Source organism: Apaloderma vittatum, unplaced genomic scaffold (assembly GCF_000703405.1).
Source record: "Apaloderma vittatum isolate BGI_N311 unplaced genomic scaffold, ASM70340v1 scaffold12841, whole genome shotgun sequence".
NCBI classification, from domain to species: Eukaryota; Metazoa; Chordata; class Aves; order Trogoniformes; family Trogonidae; genus Apaloderma; species Apaloderma vittatum.
Window position 1 is genome coordinate 58,893 of NW_009700879.1, and position 19,564 is coordinate 78,456.

Below are 19,564 nucleotides of genomic sequence, written 5' to 3' on the forward strand. Positions count from 1 at the left end.
CCTTTTTTAGCACCTTCCTCCTAATGCTTTCCAAGTCTGTTGCAAACATTAATTAAATTAAACCACACGGCCCTCTGTGAAGTAGTAGGTATACATTTAACAGATGGATAAAGAAGTTAAATGATTTGGCTGATGCCACACACAGCCTTCTGCTAACTGAATGTATGACTTCATCAGAAACATTTGGCTCACGAAGCCACAGACTTGGAACTCCGTCAAGATTTGTCAAGCCTCCACCACCCTGGGAGTGGGTGCAGTGTGGGCGATTGCAGTGCTTGGTCAGGAACCAACAGAATTCCTTCAGGAAACAATCCAAAGCACATTTGAGACTAGCAAATTTCCAGGTATCCCTGAACACGTTCTCATTTTCACCCAGAAATTTTAAAAAGACAGTGAGAGGAATTCGGTCACATCAGGAGATTGCTGAGGAGAGACTGCACGTGCACATTAAGTTCAACGTCTCCAGAACGTGATAGACGTGCTGCCCACGTGCTGGCCATCTGCACAGGATATTTGCAGGCAGTTCTGGGCATACTGGGTGCACTGAAGGCAATATATGTACACACTATGCAGCACATGCCTACGTCTGCGTCCAGAACTGTTTAGAAGAAAACAAGGGAGCTTTATGTGTAGTATAGGTATATTATTTAAATATAGAGAAAGATAAAAGGATATAGAGATATTTTTATATATATATATAATTTTTTATTACCTTTTTTTTGGAGATTCACCCTAAACAGTTATTCTCCCATTCATTGGTGACAGCTACAGTATGAGCATATGGGGCTATCCCTACTCCCTTCAAGCTGTTATAAAATGACTTGCCATACCATACTATACCTGATCTTTGAACTGTGGGAGGACAAGGGCTAGAATCACAATGATTATTTGTTGAGAAAAGGTGAGGGCTCATTTTCTGCTGTCCCTCATCTCATCAAAGACCGGCTGAACCCAGTGCTCTGCAGGTAAAAGACTGGTGGGAGGACAAGGGCTAGAATCACAATGACTATTTGTTGAGAAAAGGTGCAGGCTCATTTTCTGCTGTCCCTCCTCTCATCAAAGACTGGCTGAACCCAGTGCTCTGCAGGTAAAAGACTGGACTTTTTCACCAGAAGTCAGATTTTTAAGCCAATGTGGAGACATTGGCTTAAGCTAGCTCCCTGTGTGCCCTAGAGGCTTGTATTTCAAAGTGAGATGGAACACTGCAATATTTGGCTTGAAACAAAGTAAAATGAAGCTGCTCTTCAGGGGCTTGACTGCTCCCAGGCTGCTCTGCTGCACACTTAGAGCCTACCACTTCATGAAATTAAAAATACAAATCATATCTGAAAAATCTCACCTTTCACCCAAATCCTGCTGTTGTTTTAGGGCAGTTGAGAGAGCATAACCCACTCAGGATAAGCTGTACTCGCTTCATCCAGATGTCAGAATTTCTAAAAGGCTTATGCTATAGCCACTCCCATGGTCCATATGCACTGGGCACTGATTAACCTTTAGGGTATTTCACCAAATAAAAATGCAAGAGATCTGGATTAAGCTGATATGCTAGTCTAAGGAACCATTCCCCATGCCTGACCAATTGGGTTAATTCCAGAAAAATAATACCTGCCCAACAAAGTGAAAAGACAGAGGTGATGTTACCCCCTTCAGGAAGATGTGCTGGGAAGCACTGTGTAATTCATCTTGTTTTCATCTTGATCAGCCTACTGATGGCCAGGTCTGTTATTCTACTCCATGTTTCATAATCAATTAACAAATAAATAAACAAACATAAGAACAAAGAGGAGATAAACCTGCAAACTCGTTTTCCCCACATCCATTTTCAGCATCCTGAGGCAAATTCTTTGCTTATCACTGTCTCAGTAGAAAGTGAAACTTGCAAATGCCTTTATTTAAGTATGTTCTTTCTAAGGGTTATTTTTTCTGGTCAAAAAGGCATTTTTAAAGCCAGTCTGCCCCATCACCAAGCTATCTCGGGCAGGATCTTGGCTGTGACTTGTTCTATGATTTACAGCATCTCAGCTAGGTAAAAAGTAAATGCTTTGAAAATTCACACTCTTTTCATGCTTGGCCTGCAGGTTTCTGACAAAAGTTTCTCTTTGAATTCAGCTGAATCATGACATTTACTTTCCTGTATGTTTACTGTTCTTTCTGTCATTCAAAAGGCAAATCTTAATACTATGGAAAGACCTTGCTTGCATTAGTTATCTGTTGTGGGTTGCACGCTACTTGCTATTTTTTAAGCTCATACGCCGGACTACTGTCTTGCCTTGTGTTTTTAGAGATTTCAAGGAACCATTTATTGAGTAGAGACCTAACGGAAAGCCAAGTTACAATGCCTCACTTTTTCCAGAGTCATCTGTGACCTGTCCTGATCTCCCTGTAATCACTGGGCTGATGCACTGTTCAGCATCGCAGTGGCAAAGTTGGTGGCGTACTAAGGCGGGGCACTAATTTAAAGCACCTTTGGATTAATGGATAGTGTTACCTCCTGACTTGCAAACCAGCCCAGATTTTTTAACCTAGAAAGCATCTGGAACTTTTCAGGGCATTGTTCTGGTGCTATCCCTGTCACTCCTCTCTCATTCCTCTCTGAAATGCGAACGGGTGCATTTGAATGAATGCTGGCACAATCAGTGCCACCCGCTGTCAAGACCAGGAATGCTTTGCTTGTGTCCCAGCTGGTGCTGTGTAAATGGGCAGTGGTCCCATCCCCAAAGTGGTTTTTCTCCTCGGGGGATGAGGTTCTACCACCCCACACCAGGATGTCTGGTCTCAGCGGCTGTGTTGCCCGGCTTCCCCTGTTACCCGTTCACGGCCGCGTTGGTTAGACATCTCGTTCATTAGAAATCAAGCGGAATCCTGGGTTTTTGTTGTGCCTCTAAAATGTGCCTGAACTTAAACATGGGCAGAGCAGGCACCAGGCTTGTACAAGAAATTGGTGTTTGTAAATGCATATTTACAACCTGCAAGGGCAGGGTAGTCCACAATGACCTTCAGCAACTTTAAATAAAAAGCTCAAGTTGCTGCTGACTTGGATAAGTTTCATGGATGTATGGGACAGGCTTCCTGGTGCAAAGACTGAAGTTTAGATGTGAAGAGACTTGAAAACCAAAGAGTGAGACAAATTTATTATGATGAAGAAGGCTCTGTATCTACAATAAGAGAAATGAAAGAAGTTGGAAATGTTGAAGTTGGAAAGCATTCTGCATGGAAAAAGGGGTTGTATTCATATCTAGAGCCTCTTTAACAAAAGATAGACCGTCTTTGCTCCTTTTGTGCTTGTTGTACATCTGCAGATAAATACTGATCTGTATACAATCACTGCGCTACCTAATTTCATAACAAATCCTTGAGTTTTCAGCCTTTCAGACAAGGCATCTAAACAACTGTCTGCATACCTGCATATGCATTTCCGTTACTAGCACACGGTCACAAGAACTGGGGAAACAAGTCTGTATGTGGTTTTGGCCCTGGGCATTTTAAATTTGGGCTGTTGTAACTATAACAACAACTAATGCCCTTCTGTCATAATTTCTACCTTCAGAGACAGTGAATAATTATTTTTAAATATACAGAATATTCATCTTCAACAGTAAAATATTCAATTTTTTCCTAGTAGGGGTTAAGATATTTTTTTCTGGATGCCTCTAGCTATTAGAATTTATACAAAAAGAGACCACTTTTATAAACACATAGAAAAAAAAGAAATAGAACTTAGAAGGCGATTTTGATTTTTTAAGTTACTCTTAAATGCACAGCAATTATGCAAGGGATTCTCTTTTATTTTGTCTTATCTCAGTCTATGGTGTCACTAAGTTTCTTAAGACACAGGAACGGAACTCATGCATCCTGCTTGATAGCTCCTTTTAAAATTCATCCTTAATCTGTTATAACAATTATTTTTTAATGAATTTTTCTCTGTCTGTCTTCTTTTAATGCATTGATGTAGAGATTGAAGGATTAATATCAGACTGAATCTTTGCCTTGCTACGTGGAAAACATTAAAAGCTTGAATGAAAAATGAATTTTCTAATGAGAGCTGATTATTTTGCCGAAGCACACTTAAATAATTGCTCAGGATTATACAGTGCATTCCCCATATGTCTCAAGAAATGGACCAAATGGAGAGCAACTCTCTTCTTAAAGATATTTTCTCTGGATGTTTGTCCTTCCTAGATTCATTGGTCTCTTCCATTTTCACTGTACCGTCACTGCACTGAAATCATAGTCCTAAAATGGGAGGCTTCCAAAACGTTGCCAGCATTGGCACCAGGTACGTAGAAAGCTTTGCCTGCTGACAGTGAGGTGTGTCTGCAAGTGCTGCCATTCCTATGTAGCAGTACAAAGGGAACGTAAGTATCTGAAAGGGTAAAGCATACTGTTACACTGACTGACCATCATAACTCTAAACGTCATCCTATTGTGCAAGTACCTACCAAGACAAACATGATCACAGTCACTATGACACAAATTTAACTTCTGCTTTTCACCAGGATTCCTTGAAAAAGTTGATGTGACAATACAGGAATGCTGCCTTGTTTAGAGCATTCTGTTCAGCTATGATAATATATCTTTACAATATAATAAGTGACTTTCCTTACCAGAAATAACGGAGTCATTCAAAACTTCCTCATCCTGATAAAAAACAGAGTCTTCTTTGAGCTCTGAGTTCATGATCATATTCTCTTTGTTCTCATCCGACTCTTTAACCGAGTTCCGCTTATTTTCTGAATCGCTGCTGTAACTCAGTGAGTTCTCCTTCTCCTTGTTGCGCTCAATGCTAGATGTTCTGGATGGACGGACATCCACTCTTTTTTTTGGAGAGCCTTTGCTTTCTCTTCCATGGAAGCTGTGGGTGGAAGGTGCACAGCCCAGTTTTGTAAAAAGACTTTTATTGCCACGGTAGGAACTTATCGTTACGTGACAATGAGCAGAATGTCTTGTAGCTCGTGAAGACCGAGGCAGAGAGTACAACATGGGACAGCACGGGATGGCATTCTCAAGACTGTGTTGCAAATGGCTAACACAGATCTACTTTCCTATCTCTGTCATAAAAATAAGCTACAGAAGGGTGGTGACTAATGTGTTTCTTTGATTTATAGCCACAGGCTATACTGTACTGAATTAAAAGAAAAACACACAGCACATCCTTCTAATGTAAAACATACATAACATGAAATACTAGCATTCTGATATTTTATGATCTTGACAAAAGTTTAACAGGGCCTGGAAATGGTATTGCATGAATCTATTCCCCATTACAATAGCTGTTATGGAATTGAGAAATATTGCCAACGTAACTCCAAAGCTCTATGATAGAAAAGGTTATCTCTGTCCTCCTCTAATACATGAGGGCTTATAATGAAAATCAGATGAAGTACCAAAGGTACTTCCACATGGACATTTGTATTAAAAGTGGATACTGTATATACTCATGTGTAAGCCAGGAGACATATACTGAAATAATAGCATTTCTCATACATGGAGTACTGATATTTAGGGCAGGATATGTCTTAGCTACTCTAACTGGGTATCTTATGGGGAGATTTTATTTTACAATAGGTTAAGGGTTATCAAATGATTTTACCTACTTCCATGTTACAGTAGCCTCCTTATAAAGGAAGAACAGACTTTTGGGCCCCTTACTACAGGAAGGGCATTAGGTGCTGGAGAGGGTACAGAGATGGACTACCAAGCTAGTAGAGCATTTGGAGCATGTGTCCTGTGAGGAACACCTGAGGCATCTGGGGCTGTTTAGCCAGGAGAAGAGGAGACTGAAGGGAGATCTTATCCCTCTCTACAACTACCCAAAAGGAGGTTGTAGCAGGACGGGAATTGGTCTCTTCTGTTTAGTGTCAAGTCATAGGACATGAGGAAATAGCCTTAAGTTGTGCCAGGGGAGGTTCAGGTTGGATATTAGGAAGAATTTCTTTACTGAGAGGGTTGTCAGCCATTGGAAGAACCTGCCACCCCTGGAGATCTTTAAGAGACAGGACATAGGTTGGACTTCATGATCTTGAAGGTCTCTTCCAATTGAAACTGCTCTATGATTCTATGAAGTAACTGCCAAATTAAACCCTTTAACTAGGGATGGATGTTCAAAGCGACATCAAGAAAAAGGCAAACCCAATCTGTAGAAGTTAATACAATGCTAACAGGGTAGGAATATTTACCAAGAAAAATGATTCAGTGCAATGACTCTTCTCATGCACCCCTATAGGCAAGAGGCTGTAGGTACCTGTCCTGCCGGTGTTTGGTGGCCAGAGCCCGGTGGAGTTCTTCAATGACTCTGCTGGGAGGTAAAGGCAGATGGACGGCAGCCAGGTGAGGGGAACCAGTTGGTGTTGTTATCTGTCCTCTGACATGGGGATCTGAACTTTTCTGGCCGGAGGGATGGAAGAGGGCAGCTTGTCCTGAGATTTGGGAGGAACCAACAATGACATAATTCTTCAAGATAGTGGAAGGAGGAGATTTCATGGCTGGGTCGTCTATTTCACTTCCTGCTGTCAAAACACAAGAGGGTAAGAGGTTGTGCAATGCTGCTGCTTTTTTTTTCTTATGCACACAGAGTCTGCATTGAAACTAATTTTTGGTGTTGAACAGAGAAAAATGGTGATGATTTTGTTCTTTACAGGAGGTAACTGGTTATGCTGATTAACTGCCTGAATTCCAAAGGCTCATATTACACAGATCCAGATCCTTGATCTTCTGAAATAGATGCCTCCCCTATTTCCCCTCTTTCTCACAGTATTGGGTTCTCCTTTTCCCAGCCCATAAATGCCTCCTTGATTGCTTGTACTGTTCCTCCAAACCATCAATGGCTGTACTGCGGTGGCTCTCAAATCTAGCACTTTCTCTGCTGGACTCTGACGGACTGTATTAAAATTCATGCACTGTGGTTCTCGGTCAGGACAGAATGTACCAGCGTCTATTATATGCTCCTCTGTGATTGCTGCACAGTTTAGACCTCTAACTTTCATATGCCAGTTGAGGAAATGCCAAAATCATTATAATATGAGGATAATGTTCTCATAACAAAACTTGCCAAGTGAAATCCAAATGAAAGATGTGGTATGGAAGACTAAGAAGAAAAAAGAAGGGTGGGGCAATCATGTTGACATAAATGCTTAGGGATATGGTTTAGTCGAGGACTTGTCAGTGTTAGGTTAATGATTGGACTTGATGATGTTAAAGGTCTTTTCCAATCCGGGCAATTCTTGTGGTTCTGTGATTTTGTTCAAAATTAGACTTTTTAATATATATTTCTCTAGCACTCGAGTCCCAAACACAGTGGAAATTTCCCTGGTTGTCAATTTGGTAGTTTCATGCTCTGAACTGAGCATCTGGCCTGAAAAAGATGCTGACTCTGTTCCGCAGTTCTATACCCCTTTCCCTTAGATCTGCGTCCCAAGACCCCGGCGTGTGGTGGTGTTTACACCAATAGCTCAGTCTGGATGTAAAAAGGCAGCCGAGTTCGTCATACAACAGAGCATTTCTTCTCTCTTGTTGCCACCTAGTGTTTTAAACAGGAATTTAAACTGACAGCTTGCACAGCTTTTGTACAAACTCGTTTTCACAGATCATTTTTACTTTTTTTCACTTACTTATAAATTCTTCAGCTCATAGCAGAGAAGAACTTCTGCTTAGGCCAGGATTATCCTGGAATACCCATATAAAAAGGACTTGGCTCCTAATAGCAGGGTAACTTACTAGAAAACTGTAGAGGACAGAAGTAGGTTTTAATATTAATTTCAGTTATCAAGTATTTCTTCTCAGATCCAGCATTCAGCACGTTGGCTACCAACTACATGCCTTAAGTTCATTGTTGGAAATCTGGTACAACTTATTTAGGGTAGTGCTGCAAATAGAGCTGGGCATCTGGAGGCTGGAGGGCAGAATTACTGAGGACAACAGCAAAAGCACAAGTAGGAAGAAGGGCTGTAGCCATAACCAAACTCTAACATCAAAAATTTGTAGCGACGCCACTAAGCCTATCCTCTTTTTCACATTTGTGGGATGAGGACAGCATCCTTCAATGAGGAGAGTTGTACCCACAATAAAAATCTTTTATTCTTAGAAAGGTATAAACCCATTAATTTTTTCCATTTTTGGAAGGCATTTTTGCACATCTCTCCCTCCAACACAAAACCCTAAGTAATGGCCAGAGCTTCATTCATCTCTCTATACATCCTGGAGATTGGGATCAAACTAGTCCAAAAGTCACCTTATTTAAAATCTGAAATGTCTGAAAGCCCAAGGGCTTTTCTTCAGTTGTCTAGGTGCCCAACATGCAATGTCTTGCCAATGAGCCTCTTTCCCAACCCAAGGATCCTCCTGCGTTGATCGGGACGGCTGTTGCAGCCAACCTCTGCTAAGCAAAGATGGTTTTTTGACACTTCGGGGGATTTTGATTATGTGGTACTACAGAGATGCACAGAGGACATTTATGATCAGTTGTTGCCGGTTAATACATGGCCTGAGGGGATGAAAAGGAAACAGCTCAAGTCAGTTTATAGCACTGGACAGTGAGAGGAGGTGTCAGTGTTTACTCAGAGCAAGAACTCCAGCTTCAGCTCAACGTTAAAGCAGGAAGGGAGGAGAGACTTTGTTTTGTCTTTATATCTGCTTGTTCCTGGAACAGGTCAAGGGCCAGTTTTGTCCTCATTGCAGCTTGGGCCAATATTGAGAGTTGAGAGTCTCCTTAGATCACACCTTATTTGTCCTAATGACAGCTGTTCAGTGAATAATCTTGCAAAGTGATGTCTTAGCACCTTGCCCTGTTCCTCCTCTCTCTGTGATTAATTGGTGCTTGGCTTGTTCCTCACTCCTCTGCTAACAGCATCTCTAACATTGTTAAGGGGGAAAAAACTAAACACTGAGGAGCTTTTCAACCTCTTCATCTTCCTTTTCTTTTACAATGGCTCTTTCTCTCTCCCTGTACATTTGTATTCCCTTTCACTCATTGACCATATTTGTTTAATCTTAACTTACCACTGCCTCCACATGCAAACAAAAACTAAACAAAAATATAGCCATGATTGAAAAAGGGCCTATAGTTATTGGAGTCATTATGAAAATTAAGAGTTGTTCTTTGTGGAAAGTTTATATGACACTGAAATATTAAAACTCACAATATCCTAGATGTTACAGGAAATACTTTGATTAAGTAGCAAAATATCTCGACTCAAAATGCTGTGAAGTGCCTGGTGGAACTGTAATCTTGTTACCCTCTACGGGTCAGCTTTTCCAAACAGCCTATATCTAATGCAGAGCATGGTCTTCTTGTCAGTTGAGTAAAGTCAAAGCGGTGTCCTGGCTGTGCCTGCTCATGCTGCAGAGTGGAAGGGGCAGGCTAGAACCTGACCCGTAACACAGCATGTAGAAGCAGTATGAACAAGGAGCCTTATGATGCCTTTTGAATCCAGCTCCCACTCAAACTTTTACACCTTCTAAGCATGGAAAGTATGGATATTTTCTATAGGAAACAAATACAAGTAATTTTCCTTGAAAAGACTGAAAACCTCAATATTTTCTGACCCCAGTGGTCAGATCACTATGCCACTCTGATATTTTGTTTCCTGGTGACTTTGAAAACCGTATTCATTGTGTCCGTGGCAAAGTGTGGATGCAAATCAGGGCTGAGATAATGGCTGTCATTTAAAAGTCTAAATATCCAACAGATCTGACATTTAGATGTCAGATTGATTCTAATTTGCAGTAAGCCCCTTTTAACTGCTTTTGCCATATGTAGGGGCCCTAAAATTGGAACAAACTAAAATCATATTCACTTTAACACCCTTTCTGCTGTGCCAGAATGTTGGGAAATGTAACAACATTGGCAATACGTAAGGAAATCAGGCCCAGAGGAATTGCTCTTGAAACAGTCAATGAAGTCTGGCATGGAGGATCGGTTTGTGGGAGCCAGGTGTATCACTTATGTGTGTTCTGTGTTCCTAGACTAGATTTCATAGTTCTGGTTTAGACCTACCCTGGAGAGCAAACCCTTCAGCCTGAAACCTCTACACAGCCTATTGACTTGATCTTGATTTTGGCTGTTCTACTGTTTTCCAGTGGGAGCCTAGGTAATGAAAACGTTTAAATCTTGCATGTGTTTTATGCCATATCGATATGAGCATCTGATTCAGCAGATACCTGCAGCTGGTTTGATTTGTTTTACATGTGTTTGGTGCAATAGACTTGCAACAAATAATCCCTGGAGAGATTCAGGTAAATACGTGAAGTACAAAGGATCAGGGTGTTGCTATCAGGCAACTAAATCACTCAGTATGGAAATCAGTAGTATTCTGTTTGCTCAATATAACTAGCCTGATTCATAGCAGTTTGTGGCAATACACTTAAAAAAAGGACATAAGAAAAAAATCTATGCTGTGCTGTGTAGGCGAACAACACATAAGGGATGGGAAAGTCTTTACTGACCAGTAATGACTGACCTGTTACACCCTTTGTGATTTTGGAGATTGCCTTGGGTGGTGGAGCTGGGAGCAACGGAGGACTGGGAAGCTGTGCTGGGTTTCTTTCTGTCTGTTTCTGGGGGGAATCTGTGGATTCAGATACAAGTAAGGCTTGTGGACTGTCTTCAGATGCTGACAGGCTGGCATCATCTAATTCTTCCGTGGGCGCTGAAGGTTTCTTGGCTAGTAGAAAGATGAGTAAAATTAATGGAACATGAAGTTAGTAATAATGATAGGCCAGGGGACAATGCCAGAAACATTCAGAAAAGCAGAACACATGGCACACAGCTAGAAGCACTTTTTTTCCATAGTGAAAATGATTATTGTGTGAAATAATCAGCCAGCCAAAGCAGGTAAAGTATGAAATGTATGAGGATATTGAAGAACTGTTAGGTTTGATGTTCCTGAGAAAGCTGCTGAGTTTCCCTTACTTCCCTAAAGCTTTTTCCCCTTTTCTTTCTTTGAAATAATGAAGACAGCAAGGCAAAGCAACTTTTGAAAACTGCAATGAGTCTTCTTAGAGCATGCAGCTGCAGTGGCAGTTACTGAGTGAGTACTCTTCTATGCTAGGAACACACAGCAAAATGGCAAAAAAATGTGAAACCAGTAATACCACAAGAAAGCTGACTTTCCAACTGTTTGTTGTACACATTTATTTTCACAATTTCTTTTTAACTTATTTAATTCACAACTTCAGCTTGCATCCCAAGTCTTCTCTTACTGTACCCAACTCCAGAACTGTTCTTTCCTGAGGTTAAAGTCAATAACCAAGAAAAGCCTGCCATGAACAAAATTTGCCATTGGATCTCAGCAACTAGTGTGGAACAGACGATGGGTGAATTACTTAAGAAAGACTTCAGTCACCAAAGCCTTAATCCGAGATGATGAGGTAGCATTAATTTCAGGAAAGATGGCAAGAGCGCTTAGCTCTTAATACAGGCTGAATCACTGAGCAGTTCATCAAATCGACCTGGCTGTAATGAGAGCACAGGGAAATAGATCCAAAAAGACATGAAGCTGAAGCAAGACATAGGTGGAATTTCAGCGATGAAGTCCAAAATTAACATCCTTGAATCCTGCTCAGATACCAGCTGACTCTGGCAGTGCTTAAACTCAGACAGTGCCTCATTGTTCAACTTTCACACTCTGTTACGTGTCTCTGCCTTGGCAGATGTGGGGACCCACAGAGAGGCTTGAGGCACCTCCTAAGAACTCACAACAGTGGGCATCCAAAGCTGTCCCATCACAAATCTTTCCTTGTCTCAGTTTTATGTCTTACTTAGAACACAAACTCTCTGTATTAGTGAATATTCAACGTCCTCATGTCTAGAGCACATGGGGAGGCACCAGAGCACTTAGGCAGTTGGAGATAATAGCACTGGCAAGATAATAGCATTTAATTTGTTGACAAACAGAATAATGAGTATGCCTAGGAGAGGAGGAGTGAGCATTTGTCATTCAAAAAAGATAGGAAAGCACAATAAATATGCATCGTTAACAGGAATTAATGTGAAATTTGGCTTGATAGGAAAGCTGCCATATGTGATAGTTGCCTGAATTTTAGAAGGAAATAATTTTCTTTTAAATAGACTTCTAGGGAAATGCTTTGTTCCAGGTTGACATCACTTTGTATTCTTGTGCCTGCTACATAGAAAACAAAATGTGGAGTAGAGGAAGAGAAAAATAAAGTCACTAATGTGTTACATGAAAGAAAGATGAAGAGTGCCAGTAGATGTTAGTAGTTTGATAGGGAAGTTAGATTTCAGTGCATTCCCTTGAGTGGCACAATACTTTCTTCTGGCAGTAACATGAGGTGCTGTTTGGCACAAATGCAGAGAAGCAGCCATAGTGGGAACTTTCCTGTGGAGAAGGTGGATCAAAACACAGCCAAACAGGTCTTTTCGTTTATGAAGTCCATCCTGTTCTGAGAGCAGTATCATGAAAAAAACCCTGGCATTATGCACTGTTGTCTAAAGAATGTTCATTTTACATTCCCTGCAAAGAGCTGTTTGCCTCTGTTTTTTTTTCTGTGGCTGTTTCTGGTAACAAAGCACGTTTGACTCAGTCTGAAGGCTGACCCAAGTCTTGAGTATGCAAACCTATTAACAGATTTCATACTGCAGAGAAAAAAAAATGAAAATACTCCATGTACTCAGCACTAGACTCCTTACTGGAGTAGCTAATTATTTGTGGAGTGCCACTTGTCAAAATGCCATCGCGCTGCTAGGTAGAAATCCCCCCTTGGGACTGGGCCCAAGCCATTGGCTAGGTTATGTGGGGAAAACTGTGTATTAACCAAACAAATATTTCCTTTTGGTTTTTCCTCTTTTCCTCCATGGCCTTCATCCCACATCCTCAGGATGAAATACAAGGGATAGGATTTCCAAAAAATAGAAGCGGAGTTTTGCAGACTAGGGAGACAGGGGAAGATAATCCCACTTTTATTTTTTGGAACCTGTAAAAAAAGACACCTCAAAAATGGAGGAAAAGAACTACAGAACAGAGGAAAAGCTTTGCAACACAATAAAAAGAACTAGGATTAGAGAAAAAGACGTAAGAAATTTGGATAATTTTGAAAGCTTTAATATGCAAATTTGAATGCAGTGTAAGGTAAATTTTATAGTACTAGGCTTTTATCTCTGCAGCTTTGCATTTCTTGGCTGTCGGGAAGTGAATGGAAAACCTTCTGCTGCTGAGTTGTGCCTGGTTGCTCTGGTTCCGAGGAACTGCTGTCTCTGATGTGCTCTGCCAAAGCACAGTTGCGTGAAAGGACCTTGGTTTAGCTTATTTGCGCTCCTGGTATTGAAATTCACTTGTATTTGCAGCATGTTGTAGACAGGGTGATGATATGGACAGTGTGGGCTGTGTATTGACATTGTTCTCCTGAGCCAGGGCAAACAGTTTCAGGCTTGGCACGGAATTTTAAGAAATGTTATTAAGAGAAGCTTGTTTCATCTTCACAGCAGTCACTGCTAATACCAAAGGGGCACCGTGCCAAGACTGGATCGTCTCATAATCCAACTAATCTCATTATGCCAAGCTTTGTGTGGTCCCTCAGTTTGGTAGCAATCTCACAGCTCACAGTTTTGAAGTCCTCATTTCTAACGTAGCATGGGCTGGGCTCAACCAGGTGCTCTGACCCTTTAATGCAATGACATATTTGACTCCTCATAAGGCAGATTAGCAGAAGCTAAAGTCATTTTTTTTTAACATTTTATAGTTTTTGAAAACATTTTATATCCAATACCTGCATCTTCTTTCAGCTCATCCAAATGCAGCTCCTCACCAAATGAGGTCACATCCGTTGTGGCTGCTATTGTAGTCTCTTCCTGCACCTCTTCTGAGGCAAGTGCCTGGCACGCAGTAGCTGGAGGGTCACTCTGTGTTGTTCTTGTGGCATCATCACCAGTGCAGCCTTTGCCTTCAGTATCTAAAACACCAAATCATTTCATCTTAATTAAACCACAAGCACTGAAAGCTGAAGCTCCCTGCTATCCCCTTGAGAAGAGTGAGCCTCGAAGCTGCCAGTTCTGAGGACTGAGATTTGTCTTAGAGCAGCACCTGATCTCTAACAGTGTTAAGCATCTGTAAGGCAAAGCTTGTGGAGACCAACCCCTCTGGATACCATCATCCACCCAGTTTTGCAGCAGGGCACCTTCTTCTGTGGGCATCTGGCAGCCTGGGCAAATGGCCATTGTGCATGAACAGGAAGGCCACTGTAACTCTCAAATCACCTGCTCTGTGGGAGATGAACACACACATGGGAAATCAAAGGTGTCTGGGAGAAGCTAATTCCTTCCATGAGCAGGGCTCACGGTGCAGCACATTCACGGGTCAGTCTGACGTGTCTGAGCTGTGTCAGGCTCCACGCACGACACGCTGCTATCCAGCTGCCCCAGCAGTAATGCTGGAGCCTTACCAAAGACAAGGCTGCTAATATTCCCTACCAAGCTGTAGGTTTTAAGCATAGTTTTAGTTACTCGGCTTTGAAAAGCGTCCTGTGTGATTGAGCTGATCAGAAATTCAAATCCCTCTTCATGCAGACCTAGAAACTGCTCCCTTTGCTTACTCTGAAAGATTTTTGTGCCAGTGATCCCTGCAGCTGTACGGATCTTGATGACTGAAGCTTTTCTAGTATTCTCCTATTCAGGCAAGAGTCCTCAGAATACAAACTATCCTTTTACTTCACAACTGTCTCAGAATTTGCAAGATCTTCGTCACTGTTGCAAACCAAAAAAGCAATTACTTCCTGCTCCAGCCAGCACTCCATGCTGATGGACATGTCTGCTGTCCCCTCCGACCTCCTAACTTGTATTTTTCAGCCCTAGACACTCCCTTCTGGAAGCTCCTGACAAGGCTATGTTTTCTTGCAATGATATCATGACAAGTTTCTTGAATGTTGATTTAAAATAGCTGGCATTCACAAGTTACTCCTTTTTAATCCTAGTCGGACAATCTGCAGGATAATTTATTGTGCTTTTGGGTAAGGGTATCAGATTTTGGCCCAGAAGTGCTGCGGAAGGGATGCAGTATTTTTGCACTCTGAGCTCACTCAGTCTGCTTCATAATCACGTTTGGTGAAAAGTTACTGTTCTTAAAATAGCTCTTGCAGTAGCACAGTTGCTATGATACAGGGAAAGGGAGGGGAAAAAAGTTCATTGCCTACATTTCGGCTCATTGTGGAGGCAGCCTGTGCATAGTCATCGGTGTATTAACAGCTGCCTGCACTGTGACAGGTAGCCCTTACCTCTCAGCGCTCTAAGTACAGCTATATCTGACCAAGTTTTGTGCTCACAATGGGGAGAAATATTGGGAGAAGCTCGCTTTATGTTTTCAAGGTAACTCTGCTTTGCACGTTCCTCACATCCTTTGGAAAGGCAAGCTGCTGACAGCTGTGCCACAAAGAAACTGCAGTCAGAGACGTGAGTTCCTTCAGATCCTGGCCAATGGAAAGTGTAATGACTGATGAAGTAATGACAACCAGAAGGCACCTCTGCTGAAGAACTCCCATTGAGGAGCATCTGAGACTCACAACAGTGATGTTCCTGGTCAGAAACGATCAGCGTGTGCTTAGGTCAAAGTGGGTGTGCTGCTGGGATTGGCAGTGGGTCCCAACACTGTATTTTAGAGATCGTCTGGGGACAGGAGGAAACACAGACCTTAGATCCCCTGGTAAGGAAAGCAGCAGAGGCTTGAGTATTGCAAAGTAATTAGAAGAAGTAGGATTGTAATTTTGTTGGGAGTGAATCCCATTGTACGCCAGAGCCTGCACCCTGTAACCTCTTTCAGAGTGCAAGCTGGTTTCCTGGAATGAAGCCGTATTTCAGGTTCATGAGTGTTCAAGGGGCAGGTTGACATTTGTCCTGTGAGAGCTGAGCTGGAGAGGAGAGAGGGGCAGAGGGGCCCCAGGTTGTGCAGCGGCACCGTGTGCCTGGGCAGCTGGGTCTTGGGGTTGTGTGAGGAGAAAGGGTGACATAACCTGGTAGGGTGACTCATCACCAAAGCAAGGACGGTGCAGTTTCACCCTGGGCTGCTCACAGATGGATGCAGATTCTCCGCTAGCTTTGTGATTTGCTGTGAGCCAAACAGTCCAGCTCAAAATGCTGCTTGACAGGCCTTGTGCTGCAAAACTGGAGTGAAACAGCTATTGTAAATGCATGAAGCGGATCTGGAGGTTTCTCAGACTATAGCTTCATCCTAGTTTGGGCTATTTACGAAAGTGAGCAGGAATCAGGTCCCTGGAAGTGGAAGAGAGCCTGATGAAATAGAGGGATTTTAGGATTTACTGTAGTCTTTAACATAGTATTGCTGCTTTCACAATTGCAACTGACTGCATAAATGAGGACTTAGCCTTGAAACTGCTGCCTCTTCAGCTCAGTCCAAGTAGGACACTAATCATTTACTGAGAATTATTTGGGTCAATTTTTTATTCCAGTTAATAAGCCGCTTCTGCTAATAATATAATAAAATAACCCTGGAGATTCACAACACTCTGTAAAGAAAAATAACTTGAAGGCAGCTGCAATGTCCTTCAACTGACTGTTAGCCATTCTTTCCTTTCTGGGCAGCAGGGTAGTACTGAAAATTTGTTTGATGTCTAAATGAGCTCTGTGCAACTTTATTGCAGACAGGTAAGCAGTCCAATTGCAGCTGCCTTTTGAAAAATAGTTTGTCATCACCACTCCTGACTGCACTAGGTGTATTTTTTTAAGTATTTTAATTTCTTTAGAATGATCTTGCAACTTAGCATCAGTTGCTTCCCTCCCAACCAGTTCTTTATGCATGCAAGAGGTTTACTGAGTCACTATTTTTACTACATTTTAATGTGTTCTATGGAAGTTTTATTTTACTGTTTTGTTTTTGTTGGTTTTTTTGCAAAGCTCTGGATACACATGTCCTCAAATTCATGGATTATGGAGAACTTTCATACTCCTAGCAGAAATCGTGTATATTTTTCTATCCAATAATGTTAATATGTTAATAGGGCAACTAATTATCTAGAATTATGAAGGCCACAAAGAGTTCAGTGGGTAAGAATTAAAAATGAGCTTTCTAAAAACTTCCATTTTAGAATAAGATGATGGTTTGATAGATTATTTTTTTAACTTGAACATCAAACTCATATTAAAATATATCCAATAAAATAATCTGAAATTGCTTTACTGCAATGAAAAAAAAAAATCCTGTTAAAATATTCTTTTTCTGACTCTTCCAGTCGCTCGGTTGCACTCCAGCATAGCATCACTGAGTATTGTCCCACAGGCTATTTATAGACACAGCCCTTGTCTTATACAAAGAAACTCAATTATTAGTTTCAAAGAACATAATTTCTATCTGTCAGATTGGTCAAGCTCAGTAGGCCAGTCTTCCTTCATGACAGGACTTTGTTCTATAAAGATTTCAAAGTAAAGATGGATTTCTATTTTTTTATCTATTTAATCTCTGTTTAGGTGGAAATGGTGGTTGGGTTGTTGTCCGTAACATTGGGAGCTCACTTGATCTCCCAGAACAGTCACCCAGATCTCTGCCTCCTTTGAGCATCTGTCAGGGCTTTGGGACTGGGATACACAGAACCACAGTCTGTGCTGGTTTCTGACTGTCATCTTTCATTCAGTGGCTTCTGCTGGGCCTGGTTTGTACTCAGGAAAGCTTGAAAATGACACTTCCGAATGCTTCAATCTTCCATGTGAATGAAAAACAGGCAGAAGGGTAATATGTTTTGTCACCAACTTGGTTTACCAGAAAGACAGCTGAAAACATCAGATTAGTACTTTTTTATGAGATTTGGATTCATGGGTTGTACATATTAGCTGAATGCATCGGTGTGTTTAAGTTTATATTTATACCAGCTTTAGCTGACTTCCTTGGCAGCAGGATTTAGCTAGGTTTGGAGCAATTGCATAAAACATACGTACCAGCTCAAGTTGCACCAGGTATAAATCGAGTGAAGATGGAGTTACATTCAAGATGGTAAAACATCAAAAATTAAACTGTGTGGATTGATTGCAGCAGGGAGGAATTTGAAGACAGACATGCTTAATTCTGAGACTGACTCTTCCTTTCTGCTTGGATGGAAGGTTTTCTTTTTTGGTTGTTTGTTAGGTTTCTTCTTTTGCAATTATGTGATTCTTATTTTTCTGAAAAAGATTCTGCTAAAAAGATGAATTTTTGCTTACCTTGTTCCATCATCTCCAGAAGGCCCTTCTTAATGAGTTCATCCCGACCTTGTCGTGCTGTCATCTTCTTCTCCAGCACTGCACAAAGTAGTAGCATAACACAGCACCAGTTGCCAATGGAGTATTCATATAACGGAGTGAGAAAGATGCAAAGTGGCAATTCCCTCTAGTCTTAACCATTGTGTGCTTGGAAAGAATTGCAAGGATTTTATTCTGGGGAGCATGGACTGCTCAGCCTGTTTGTGCCTTTTCCTTTGTTAAAAGAGCTGTAAAATCACCCACATGTAGAGCTGAGATCTGTGGTCTAACCCAACTGTCTGATCACACCGAGCGAGGAGTAACGGGGGATACATCGAGCCTTTGTGCTGTTTAACACAGCACATTGGAGCTGCGTCAGGAAGCAGAGTCCTTTCCTGGGATGCTCCACAGGATATCAGGGCAAGTGAAGGGAGTGGCACCGTCCTGTCTTAGGCAAAGGCAAGAGAGTTTGTCTCCTTAACTATCTCCTGGGACATCCCTGGAGAGCAGCGAGAGCGTGCAGTGCTGTCTGCTGGGCTCCTTCACCGCAGAGACAGCTGCTTGAGGGAAGGCATTTTACATGCTGTAGCTCAGTCCTGTCACTTTTCATAACGTTACTGTGACCTATATAATCTTCACCCCACATAAAAGGGGGGATGATACTTGGGGCCATACATGTAGCCTATTTTGGAGAAGAGAGTGATTGTATGATTCTGTGAAAAGCAGTCTCTGTTGAGGCTTGTCCTTCACTCCCGTATTTTGACCTTTTCTTCTAAATGTCCTGTATTGTATTACATAGGAAATCAGCCTATATGGGATCTTTCTATTCTTAAATATTATTAATCTCTAACATGCTGAAAATTCTGAATGAAGTTTAGATCAGGTCACCATTAACATTTCCTATGTAAGAAAATTTTTGCCTAATTGCAGGTCTGCAGTGTCACTCTTTTATTTTCCCCCTACCTGCAGATGTCTGCTTTAGCTTCTCGTTTTTCTTTTTCCGCCACTTCCATGGTTTGAAGATCCTGCCCAGTGTTGCCAGTTTGCTGTTCCTCCTCACTGGTGGAGTTCGAATCCCTGAGACCAAGTAGTCAGAACGCATTGCAGGGGACTGCTCCATCTCATCTGAGAGGGGAAGAGAGGACAGGCAGCTCTTAGACAAAAAGCTTCAGCATAGACCTAAAAAGGGGAAGAAAATGGAGGTTCACCAGCTAACAAGCTTTCATTCTGGCGACTGAGATAGGCAGTGCAAGATTTTGAAAGTCTCTCTGTTGTTGCAGCCAGTGGCCAGGCCGTGGGACAGGAGCCAGAGAGGTGTTCAACCTCACCGTGCCAGCCTGGTCCTTCCTGCCAGCTGCTCTCTCAACTCTGGTCTTTCACGGTGCCTCTCTAGAT

The 19,564-nt window shown here is 41.8% G+C and overlaps 1 protein-coding gene across 1 annotated transcript in view; it reads right to left on the reverse strand.

Moving 5' to 3' along the window:
- Positions 1-19,291, reverse strand: part of PHACTR3 (phosphatase and actin regulator 3) — a 48,465-nt gene extending 29,174 nt beyond the window's left edge. The window contains exons 1-6 of the mRNA XM_009878927.1: positions 19,133-19,291; positions 18,152-18,229; positions 13,723-13,905; positions 10,455-10,658; positions 6,242-6,506; positions 4,605-4,852 (exon numbers count right to left, since the gene is read on the reverse strand). Of these exons, the coding sequence (XP_009877229.1) occupies positions 4,605-4,852; positions 6,242-6,506; positions 10,455-10,658; positions 13,723-13,905; positions 18,152-18,229; positions 19,133-19,289 (1,135 nt within the window). The 5' untranslated portion in view covers positions 19,290-19,291. The remainder of the gene's footprint in view (positions 1-4,604; positions 4,853-6,241; positions 6,507-10,454; positions 10,659-13,722; positions 13,906-18,151; positions 18,230-19,132) is intronic.
- Between the last annotated feature and the right edge of the window lie 273 nt (positions 19,292-19,564).